This window comes from Urocampus carinirostris, chromosome 4 (genome assembly GCF_059441175.1).
Source record: "Urocampus carinirostris isolate Australia breed hairy pipefish chromosome 4, RoL_Ucar_1.0, whole genome shotgun sequence".
NCBI classification, from domain to species: Eukaryota; Metazoa; Chordata; class Actinopteri; order Syngnathiformes; family Syngnathidae; genus Urocampus; species Urocampus carinirostris.
Window position 1 is genome coordinate 38943119 of NC_142352.1, and position 11796 is coordinate 38954914.

General features: G+C 38.5%; 1 protein-coding gene across 2 annotated transcripts; it reads left to right on the forward strand.

The window, feature by feature from the left end:
- Nucleotides 1–842: 842 nt before the first annotated feature.
- On the forward strand, nt 843–10699 carry marveld3 (MARVEL domain containing 3). 2 transcript variants are annotated; one of them, XM_088334476.1, is made up of 4 exons: nt 843–907; nt 3529–3758; nt 6272–6369; nt 9091–10699. In XM_088334476.1, exons 2-4 carry the CDS (start codon nt 3529–3531, stop codon nt 9699–9701), a joined length of 939 nt encoding a protein of 312 aa, XP_088190602.1. In that variant the 5' UTR covers nt 843–907; the 3' UTR covers nt 9702–10699. The 2 variants fall into 2 exon arrangements, with proteins under 2 accessions (XP_088190602.1, XP_088190601.1); XM_088334475.1 differs by having other exon boundaries at nt 897–995.
- The last annotated feature ends 1097 nt before the right edge of the window (nt 10700–11796 follow it).

Consider the following 11796-nt stretch of genomic DNA (forward strand, 5'->3'; position numbering starts at 1 on the left):
TCGTAGGCTTCCATACTTTTGTAATTTTGAAAATCCTTCAGTTCACAAAAGGGACTTGGGTGGAAAATAAGATAGTTAACAAGTTCGATGTAAGTCACACACGGCAACAAATCGGGATCAGACTTCCAGTCCTTGTTTTTAATTTTGTAGGGATCCAATTTTCCAATAAAATGCAACTTCGCAGCGTACCGCTCGCGTGCTTGCTTGTCTAAACTCTTCACGTAGTTTTCCATAGTGTTGATGGACAAAATCCGTACACAAACGAAGCTAGTTGAATAAATAAATAGACAAACTGAGTAAATATTTGCTCCTCTCGCTATCACCGCTTGTAATCGACAGACTTCCAAGATGGCGGCACGAAGCCGTGTTACTATTTTTAGCACAAAGCGCGGAGCCCTCTATATGCTTTTCTCATTTTGTTTCTTTTTTCTTATATTTTTTTTCTTTCCTATTTATTCCTTTTTCTGTTTCTCTCCTTATTTGTTGCTATTTTCTTACTTTTCTTATATTTTTTATTTACTTCCCTCCCCTTTTTATCATTCCGTGAATAATGTCACATAAAAATAGGCAAGATTTTGATTATAGAAACAAAATAAATCAAAAGCTGTTTCAAAAGCGAAAGAACCAACTCTCTCTAATGAGCCGAGCCGAAAGAGCCCTAACTCTCTAAATATCCCTTTTCGCCTGCTAAGGGCCTAAAAGGGGCAGCCTTGGTGATGTGTCGTTCTCGAACGAAACGGCTCCTTAAAAAGCACTGGGGAAAACGAGTACAGCATTGACCAATCACAAGGGTAAAAAGCGTCTAAAAGGGAACCGGCTCGCAGGGGATTTAGCTCCCTTCCCACTCGTTCACTCTAAAGAGCCGGCTTTTGAACCCGCTTCGTTTGCAAACGACACGTCACTACAGGTGAGGCGTCCACCCAGAAGTAAGCTTTTTTTGTACCGTGCAGCTAAAAAGGACACCGCCTTTAAGTTTACTGTAGACGCAAAAAAAGGTAGGGGACGGTTACATTTAGATTTATGTGACACTGGCCACTAATCTGACTCGTTCACCTTCAGAGTTCCTAACTTTACTAAATACCTTTCACGAGAACCTACTGGAAAGACCGAGTAGCTCAAACACGCGTCTGTTTTGATTAGTTTGTGTATTTCTTGAAAGTGGGCATTTTATTGTGCTTATTTGCTTTTCCTAAAACGATCCAATACGCATACATGTCAACTTACCTGTTCAAGTAAGCTTTATCGAAATCCATTGTTGGCCTACTGCACCATGAAACATGTTTTTTTTCTCCTTAATTGAGAAAACTGTTGTTATGATTATGGCTAAACAAAAGTTGATTTGAATTGGAACACATCCATAACTGAATAGCATGAAATGCTGGTATCAATCAAACACGATAATGTAAATGGTCTGCATTTATATAGCGCTTTTCAAGTCAATGACCTCTCAAAGCGCTTTACAATGTGCTTCACACTTACCCATTCACACACACTCGCACACCAATAGCAGCCATGCAGCCATGCAAGGCACCAACCTGCTTATTGGGGGCATTAGGTATTCAGTGTCTTGCCCAAGGACACTTCGACATATAACACGGAGGAGCCGGGAATCGAACCTGCTATCTCTTGATCCCAAGACGAGTAGCTAATGCGTTAGGTTAAATCTATTGGACAAGTCTGGCGTCTTTTGCAAATTCTGTCACAAATCAATTACTTGTTATCAGAGGTGGGTAAAGAAGCCAAAAATTTGACTCCAATAAAAGTACTGTTACTCCTGATTCAGGACAATTTGACTCAAGTAAAAGTAAAAAGTAGTCATCCAAATAATTACTTGAGTAAAAGCAAAACAAGTGCTCGGTGAAAAAATACTGAATTATTGAGTAACTGTAGCAACTTTTTTTTTAAACAACCATTTAATCAGATCATCAAAGTCCATCCAATCAACATCCATCCATTATCTGAACCGCTTATCCTCAGTAGGGTCGCGGGGTGCTGGAGCCCATCCCAGCTATCTTCGGGGAGTGGGCAGGGGACACCTTGAACCGGTTGCCAGCTAGTCGCAGGGCACACAGGGACAGACAATTTGCTCGCTCATTCACACCTAGGGACAATTTGGACCGGCCAATTAACCTGACCTGCATGTTTTTGGAATGTGGGAGGAAACCGGAGTGCCCGGAGGAAACCCACACAAGCACGGGGAGAACATGCAAACTCCACACAGGAAGGCTGGTAGCTGGATTTGAACTCATGACAGAACTGTGCTGCACACGCGCTAACCACTGCTCTACCGTGCTGCTCTCCATCCAATCAACAATAAATTGAATTGAATTTAATAATAAACCAACACAATCAAGGTAAATTCATTTACTTTGATAAAAATACAACAATAATAATATAAATCAAAGGAATACATTAAGCACAAGAACTACATTTAAATCCCAAGCACTTTTTTAAACAGCAGGTAGAACAACAAGCTAGCCCAGGGGTCGGCACCCAAAACATTGAAAGAGACATATTGGACCAAAAAAAAGCCCAAATTTGTCACGAGCCACAACATTTTTTACCTTATAATAAATGCAACACATGTTCTATGTACTGTATCCACTTCAAAATGACTAAGTTGGATGCTGCACATGGATAATGACCTTGTACGATACCGCCTCAAGTTAAACTTCGTTACTGTATTAACGGATTACGAAATGGTAAATTGTATTGATGAAATTGAAGAAAAGCAATTAAGAAATTCAATTTTTATGTAATTTTTTATTGTGAAGATTGAAAAAAAAAAACATCAACAAACGTGCATAATGTGCCCCTTATCTTAGCAATTAAAAGAGTGTAATAAGACGCAGCACACGTTTATAAAAATAAAATGGCAACCTTTTGAAAATATAAAGTAAATACAATCACATTAATACAGTTTAAGTTTGATTTCTGTGCAGTTATTTTTCTCTTTCTACTTTCGGGGGCAATGGCGGATCACAAACACCTGCCAGTTTGATACCTGCGTGACTTTTGACGCGGCTCCTTTAAAAGAAGGAGGGGGGGGGTGTGGCTTGGGCCACACACATCGGATCTTACTCAGGGGACACGGGAGAGAAGAAAACAAGTGAAAGAGAAATGTGCGTACTTACGTGGAGGGGATATAAATAATGGGTTCAATGTAGCCTAATTTAGCGCAGTAAGAGTATAGTTTCTTCTTTAGAAATCTATTAAAGTAAAAAAGTATAGTGATTTGAAAATATTCCCAGAAGTACAAAATGTCCCAAAACTAACTCAAGTAAATGTAACACGTTACTACCCTCCTTTGCTTGTAATTTCCTTCTCTTGAGCCACTATTACTAAATCAATCTTCTGTGAATGCAGAACTGTTCTGTGGAGATGAATTTGAGTCTAGGTAATGTTATGAAAGAACCTTAACATGCAAAGTATGTAGAAGTACTAAAAATGTAAATATTACTGAAAAGTGTGAAAATGAACAATGATGCATTTCAATGTAGAGTCTTTGCATTGTGTGGTCATTTGTAGATGCCAGAAAGGAGTGGGTACCACCCAAGAAGTGATGCCTACCCCAATCATTACAAGAGCAGGGATAAGAATTCCCACTTTGCTGAATCTGGAAGCAGAGATCATGAAGAAAAGAGCCGAGGTGCCGGCGAGAGAGGCTCTGCTGGTGACAGGAGGCCCAGACAGAAGGACGTGACAAGCAGCACTCAACCTGCCTTTAGAGACCACCGTCATCCAGGATCCTCAATGCCGTAAACAAGCTCATACAGTAGTACACAACTGAAGCTCGAAAATGTTTTAAACTCTGGCTAGCAGGGCTGACTACAGTAATAAACGGTGGAGTACACTGACAGACAATAGCTAGAGATCCTACCTTTCTGCTCTCATACTTGTAATAGTAGTGCTCTTTTGGGATACTATTTTTTTAAAATGCTTTTTTATATTTACTGTGATCCCTCGCTATAACTTGACTTTTTATGGTTTCGCTACTTCACAGATTTGCAATAAGCATCGCGTTCTGCATTTCAATTGGGCGAACAGTCCCGGAAATAGTAGTAACCGGTCATAAATTGGTACATGTTTACAGTACGCGGTACTTGTGTTTGTTAGATGAATGCTTGGGTCTGTAAAAAAGGTTTTGTTGTATTATTTCAATGCATCCTATAATATTTAATTGTATAATAATTGTTAAAAAAAGTAAAGGTTTCTACTTCAAGGATTTAGCCTATCACGGGTTCTTGATAAATGACGGATTGCTGTAATGTGACAGTGTATCATTCTACCACTAGATCAGGGGTGGCGAACAAGTTTCACACAACGAGCTGAAATTTTTAACTGTGAGAGTCAAAGAGCCACACCACACACTGACCTGCCATGACAGACGGACACACACAAACACACACAAATAAAAACATATTACAGTAATCCCTCGGTTATCGCAGTTAATGGGGAACAAAACGACCCGCGAAAAGTGAAAATCCGCGAAGTAGAGACGACCCTTCAAAAATGCTTAAAAATTATTATGATTTTTTTTCAATTATTTCATATTATCATTATTTTTTTTTAGACCCGCGAAGCTCTGAACCCGCGAACGTGGAACCGCAAAGTAGCGAGGTCCCACTGTATTTCCAATTACACACTCATATCCTTACAATACAACAAGTATTGTTCTTGTGTTGATTTCAAGGAAAGTGTCCACCCTCAATACACACACACAAAAACAAAAAAAACTAAACACAAAACAAGGCAAAGAGCCACAGTATTTAGAAAATATGATGAGGCAAAGAGACGCTTTCTTATTGGCCAAGAGCCGCATGCGGCTCTAGAGCCGCGTGTTCACCACCCCTGCACTACATGTAATTGTAATGCGTAGTGCACCTCAAAAATAGTGCTAAAAAGCACAATTAGAAATACAAACTACAGAGACTCAAAGTGACCAAAACGCAACATTTTACTTTTAATTTTTTTTGCTCAGCCTTATTGAGGTATTTGAGTGATGGCAAAACGTTATGTCAGATCCCTATACGTGAGGCTCAAAATATGTAATATCCATGCTGATTATTGGACCTATGAGTCAAAAAATGTTAATATGATAGTTTTGTATTTTTGCTTATTATTTAAATCGATATAGTATTTTTTAAATGAAGTTTTTTTTTTTTTTTTTATCCCTAGGAGGCACTAATTACTTACACACTGTCCCTTTAATAAACAGTGTACTAAGGTCATTAATGATTGTCTGATTTTAGAAAAGTTGCACCATAACTATAGGTCGGAAGTTAAATGATGTTAGATGCAACAAAAATATGATTGCTTGTCATTATATTGTCCAGATATGTGAAGGACCGATCCTGCAATATGTAGAAAGAAATGTAGAAATAAAAAAAAAAACTACAAATATTATATATGCTCTATAAATGAATTAACACCAATTAAGCACATGATGCCCAAATATGTGAAATGAAAAGAATACTTTTATTTATTTATTTATGCGATTTGTAATGTATTTTACCCTATTTGGTTGTATTTGTCGTGTATTTTGTTACCACAAACTGTTTTTCAAATGAGGAGGTGGCCTGGTTACCTGAGCCGTTCACCTATTGGTTGAGCAGTGACGAACAGTCGGTGCACTCATTTGTCAACCAATGAGTGAAAAGCTCAGCCAGTATGAGCCATCTGATGTTTGAATAACATTTTGTTACGACAAAATAAGTGGCAAAAATAATGCTGAAATAAACAAATGATAAAACACATCAATATATATAAATAAATTGCCCTTGTCATATATTTAGGTATTACGATATTTATTTAAGTCTTAATTTATTATATATATATATATATATATATATATATATATATATATATATATATATATCAGTGCCATATCCCCCCTAATGGGATGTGGCTTGAGTCAAGAATACATTCATATTTTGACTCTTTCTGGGAGATTGATACAGAGGATGGGATCCCCAGCCCTCTCGCCTAACCCAACTCATGTGTTTGGAATCATTGGGTGACAAAAAACCCCAATTCCAACCCCTAATGCCGAGTGCCAAGCAGGGAGGCAATGAGTACCAATGTTGTAAGGTATGACTCGGCCGTGGCTTGAACCAGCAACCTCCCAGTCTCTGGGCGGGCACCCTACCCCCAAAGCCACCGAGCTTAATTTATTACTGTATATATTTGTAGGTGTTTTTAAATATGTTAGTTTCTACATGCGAAAATGCAAATTGTATTGGAAAATGAAGTCCATCTGCAATCTTCACAGGTATGGACAGCCTTCTGTTAATTTCTCTCAGGACGACGATCACAAACGACACCCTATAGAAGCTCTTTACAATTTCCAATACGTCCTCACCAGCCGAGGTACGTTCAGCTTGATGTTGTATTACAGTTGTCAGCAACCACCGGGCCGTGGGTGGTTTAGTCCCGGGACGCACAGAAAAGAAAAAAGATGCCTTTGCTTTTAGTTTAAACCATATTTATTCATGTATACACACAATTTTCTTTCCTAACAATAAGGTTTCCTAAAGTTGTTCTTGTATTTGAGCAATGGTTGATTAGTCGACAAATACAGCCGACCATATTTGCTCAAAATTAGATGCGAAGGACCTGGATTATTGCGACAGTGGGAGCGCAGTTGATGACATAAGAAAAGGCCTTTCATTTTGTCTTATTATCACACTATTTTTTAATTAGGGTACCACACTGTCTCGCCTCTTGTATCTTGTAGGCGCATGAGATGGCTCAATCCTTGTACAACGTTGTTTTGACTGAACTCATTCCCATAAAGCTCCATTACAACGTTGTACAAAGTGGCATTGGAGATTGTAAAGTTCGCCGATGACACCACCTTGTTGGGACTCATCTCTGATGGGGATGAGGTGGCATACAGGAAGGAGGTGGAGACGCTGACGAAGTGATGTTCAAAAATGAATGTCATATTCCACTTCGGGAGGAGAATCACGGACCCGACTCCACTCATCATAATTGGAAACTGTGTGGATATAGTCCACCCCTTAAAACTCCTTGGTTGCACTTCAGTGATGACCTCTCCTGGTCTGCCAACACCAGGGCTGTGGTTAAGGGAGGCCCAGCAGCAGCTCCACAGGGTTCAGAGGAGGAACAACCTGGAACAGAAGCTGCTGGTATTTTTCTACAAAGCCAAATTGGAGAGCGTTCTGGCATTTGGCGTCATAGTGTGGTATGGTCCTATATTTTCTATAGTCCATCCATGTTTCCCATTTGTCCTTGAATTGGGCCTCCTCTATTCTTATTCCGAATGTTTTCCTCTCCATTACAAAGAATTCCTTCACAGTGCATACCCAGTCTCTCCACTGTGGAAAGCTCTTGTTTGGACCATAGTCTGGCATTACTTTTTTGCTTGATGTCAGAAGGACTTTTACCATGTACTCTCTTTTTTTCTGCAATATTTCTTCTGCTAGATTCCCCAAATAGAGTGCCTTTGATGTCTTGGGTGTCCCATATCCCTCATTTTTTTTTTTAAACATACCATAATTTGTTCCAGTAATTTTGTATTCTCAGCCAAAACCAAAATGTATCTATGTGGTCGACGTCTGCCTCTACACATGCTCTCTAGCATGGTTGTTATTCCCTCCAAAACCTTTCTAATTTTGGAGGCAATCAAAAATTTGACCACGTTCTTGAATTCTCTCTAAATCGTGGAGCTTTCTCGATTTGCACTGCGTTTTGCAAATATTTCACCACTCGTCTTCTGAGATATTTAAATCTAACTCAATTTTTCATTTTCTTTTATTATAGAGTGATAACTGCCTACTACATGCCATCAACATTCATACATATCAGAGATTGCTTTAAACGTTCTTAGGACCTTTCAAGAATGTTAGTGACCTTATGACTAATCACCTATTCTATCTCTTAAACAAATCAATCCTTTAACATAAGGCAATGAAAACAGCTGCTTCCCCGTGACCCAAATTTCTCTTTTTATGGCGCAAAACTCTGCAGCTTGCCATTTTTATCTTACATATTGCTGTAATGCTTGTGCACGCCCGTTGTTGGGACCTTTTATTATTCTGCCCCGCAATGTTGTTGTTGGAGAACCAACTTAGAATTCTTGCCCCCTTTTTCAAACTGTATTTCCTATTAATCTTATTCCATTTTCTTATTGTACCAGTGTTCTCGTTTGCCCGCGTCCCTGCGTCCTAGACGCATCATTTTTGCTAGAGGGACGCATTGTGTCAAATCAACGTGCGTCCCCGGGATGCAACTTTTGGGACACAAAATTGTCATTATTACCGGATTACTTTTTTTTTTAACAAAGATTTAGTCAGGCAGATCCGCCATTGTTGTTTTGGTCTCGTGGTTCGAGTTTTCGTCTGCACGCTGATCTCGGCAAACGAGATCTCGTTGCTTCGAGATTACGTCATTGTTTTGGTGGTTGTCGTCGAGGGAAGGTGAAGGTTAAGTTTGCCTCTGAAAAAATGGCTAGTATTAGGTGAAAATCAACACAAAATTGGTAATTTCTTCAGTGTCAGTAATAAGTCAAAACATAATGCAGAAAGTGATAACAACGGCAATAATTCCGGAAACGAAAAAACGGCGGAAAAATTCTTCGGAAGATCTCGGAGGCAAGAAAAACACATGTGTTGAAGCGAACGATTTTACGAAAGAAAATAAACAAAAGAATACTCCTAGCAAGAAAAGGACTTTTCTGCCAAAATGGACTCAATTATATTCCTGGTTACGCTATAAGGATGATGATAATGGATTGGACCTTGAGAAGGCATTACAACTGTGGCGGGATAGCAAACCACGAAGAATATATGAACTGAAAAATCTGAAGTTTTACTGTGATGGTTAAAACTGTATGAAAATATAGATGAATATAATTATTTCAGCAATGTTATTTTGTATAATGTACAATATTTTTTTTTGAACTGAAAATGAATGAACACTTTTGTACTCTTCGTTATTGCTCGTAGCCAGGAACCTAATGTTTAAAACATCTTTTTATGTGCCATCCCTAAATCTATATTTTTCCATTTTGCAACATACCATTAACATAACATTACGTTTTCATTTTGCTCGGAATGTCTTCTCCAGGCCTTTGCCAAGTAATGGAAGTGTTTGTGAATCTTCTACTCATCATTTGCGCCGGCGTTCCACACAGCAACAACGGTGGCTACCGCGACCTTGCGAGTCTCGGCGGCCTTTACCACTACCACTTCGGCGGTGCCGGTTCCTTCCAAGGCGTGGAAGCAGATCGCGTGAAGGAGCTGGACCGTCTGTTCCACGAGCTGAAGAGACCGCCGTACGCAGTGGCAATGGCCTGCGGCGGAATGGTCTTGATATACTCCCTGGCCATGCTTGCCTTGGGGGTTTTCAGAGTGCCTTACCGCTACCCGCCCGTGCTATTGGGAGAAGCTCTGCTCAATCTTCTCATCGCTTTGGGCTACATTGCAGGTTTGGTTTTCTTTTTTATAAAACTAAGGGAACACTATGACAGCCCCATTTGCCAGGAGAGGGAGCAGATGTACAAAAGCAAAGGTCACAAGGGCTTCGAGTGTCAGTTTCACGGCGCGGACGTGGGAGCGGGTCTATTCGGCGTGCTTGGCGTCTTTGTGTTTGTCGCCGGGGGTGCTTTGGCCGTCAGAGCGTTCCGCACTGTGCGGGAGATGAAGAGACAGAAGACCAATCTGGACGATAACTTTTGAGTCAGGGCAGTGGTCAGCAGTCTTTTCCGTACCACGGACCGGCTTAATATCTGACAAGAATCTCGCACACAGACCACTAATCACAATATTTATGATAACAATTACAATAAGCGTAATAACTATCGCTATCACTAGACCTCAAGGGAACTAGGTGACATGGGAGAAGGCAGGAGAGTTTATCACAACATCACATTATTTTTACTCACAGTGCTACGTTGTCCCGCCTTTTTATCTTGAAGGTGTACATGTTTGTTCAATCTTTGTACAACGTTGTTATGGCTAAACTCATTCCCATAATGCTCCATTACAACCATAATTTATCCTCCAGTCAAAATGACTATTGGTTATCTTCTGTCAAGATGATTTTAACTTCCAAACTGAAAACCAAAAGAGGAGCTGTGCCTTCAGTTCAGTATAGCTGTCATTTAGCACCCTCAAACGGTGAAGGCCGGAGAAAATGGGACAGAAAACGGTGTAATATCATGAACATCTTTTTTTTTTTTTTTAAATTATTATTATCTCTTCTTTTTTTCTGAGCCCATTTATGTAAATAAAACACTATTTTTGGGAGGGAATGAATGGAAGTTATTGGTGCTAATTCTGTTCATTTGAATTTAGTTGAAATTGGAATTTTGTTGCATTATGTATTACATCCTGCGACCCTCGTGATGATAAGCAGCACAGGAAATGGATGGATGTAATACATTAAAAAGGGGAAAATAAACCCCAAATTACTTTGAAATATAATGTACTGTATGCCTAAAAATCCATGATCATAACTGAGTTGACCCAGAATGGATGCAATAGGCTGTCTAAGTCATGTTCCCCATCCAAATCACTAATTACACAAAATGAAATACAGTGAACATTTTATTGTGAATTTGGTGGTTTACTTATTTTTGTATGTGTTCTATTTAGGGGCTTTTTTATTCAGAACATTTTATGCTTTGTTTACATTCATATATGGTGTACTTTTGTTTTTATATTAAATTACTGTAAACCGGAAAATGTGCCTGTATTTTTTCATTCTTATCATAAGTGGGTCTAGAGCGCAAGTGCGCAAACTATAAATACACACACATCTATCCTATATATATACCGGTAGATATATAATGGTTAAAAAAAAAGCTCTATTCATAATACTATACAATGTTTTTTTTTCGTTGCCAACTTTGTCCCCATTGTCCCTTTGCGTGTCTACGACAAATATGCTACGACAAATATGCTACGACAGAAATGCTACAAAATTACTCCAAAACTAATATCAACCTGAGGGCTTAAAAACAAGGATCTAATATTTTTTTTCTTTCAATCTGAAATGAATAAAATACCATAGAAACATTACAATACTACAGTAATACTATTTTACAAAAAAACTACTATATAAATATTACAACACAAATACTATAAAATACAACTACAGTAGTACTGTATTACCAAAATAGTAAAGAAATACCACAAAGATACTACTATGGTAATACTTCTACAGAAATAGAACAAAAATACCAGCACAGTAATGCTATAATACAAACGTACTAGGGCAGAAATATTACAAAAATACTACGACAGAAATATTATGACAGAAATACTGCAAAAATCCAACTAAAGTAATTGTACAGAAAAACTGAAAATAAACAACAATAATTCTACAATGTAAATACTACAACATTAGGGAAACTGGAAAAATAGGTATTATTTTATCTCTTTGAGTCTCCGTGGTTTGTATTTTTCCTTGTGCTTTATAGTACTCGTTTTTAGTTGCACGACATAATACCGCGATTTCTAGCGGTCAAATATTAGTGTCCCTTTAAACCAATGATAGTCCATCATAGTCCAACTTTATTTTGTAAAGAGTTTATTTAATGCACAGTTATAAAGACAACTTGAAATTGAAATCCATTAATGCCAGGCAATAGCCGGTTACATTGAGTTGTGTAATACAAATAAGAACATGACAGTGGAAATGGATTTCTATGGAAAGCCAGCCCCTGTAAAATATTTTGTATGAAACATTATTGCTACTCAGCAGCATTTGAAATAAATTGATGGCCTCTTATGCCTCCATTGTCACTCCTAAATAATGCAATTGTTAAGT

Bases quoted from the DNA above. Each gene is read 5' to 3' on its own strand.
- marveld3 (XM_088334476.1), top strand. From the start codon at position 3,529: ATGCCAGAAAGGAGTGGGTACCACCCAAGAAGTGATGCCTACCCCAAT. The intron at 3,759-6,271 runs GTAAACAAGCTC...CAATCTTCACAG, and splicing joins CATCCAGGATCCTCAATGCC to GTATGGACAGCCTTCTGTTA. The intron at 6,370-9,090 runs GTACGTTCAGCT...TGTCTTCTCCAG, and splicing joins ATACGTCCTCACCAGCCGAG to GCCTTTGCCAAGTAATGGAA.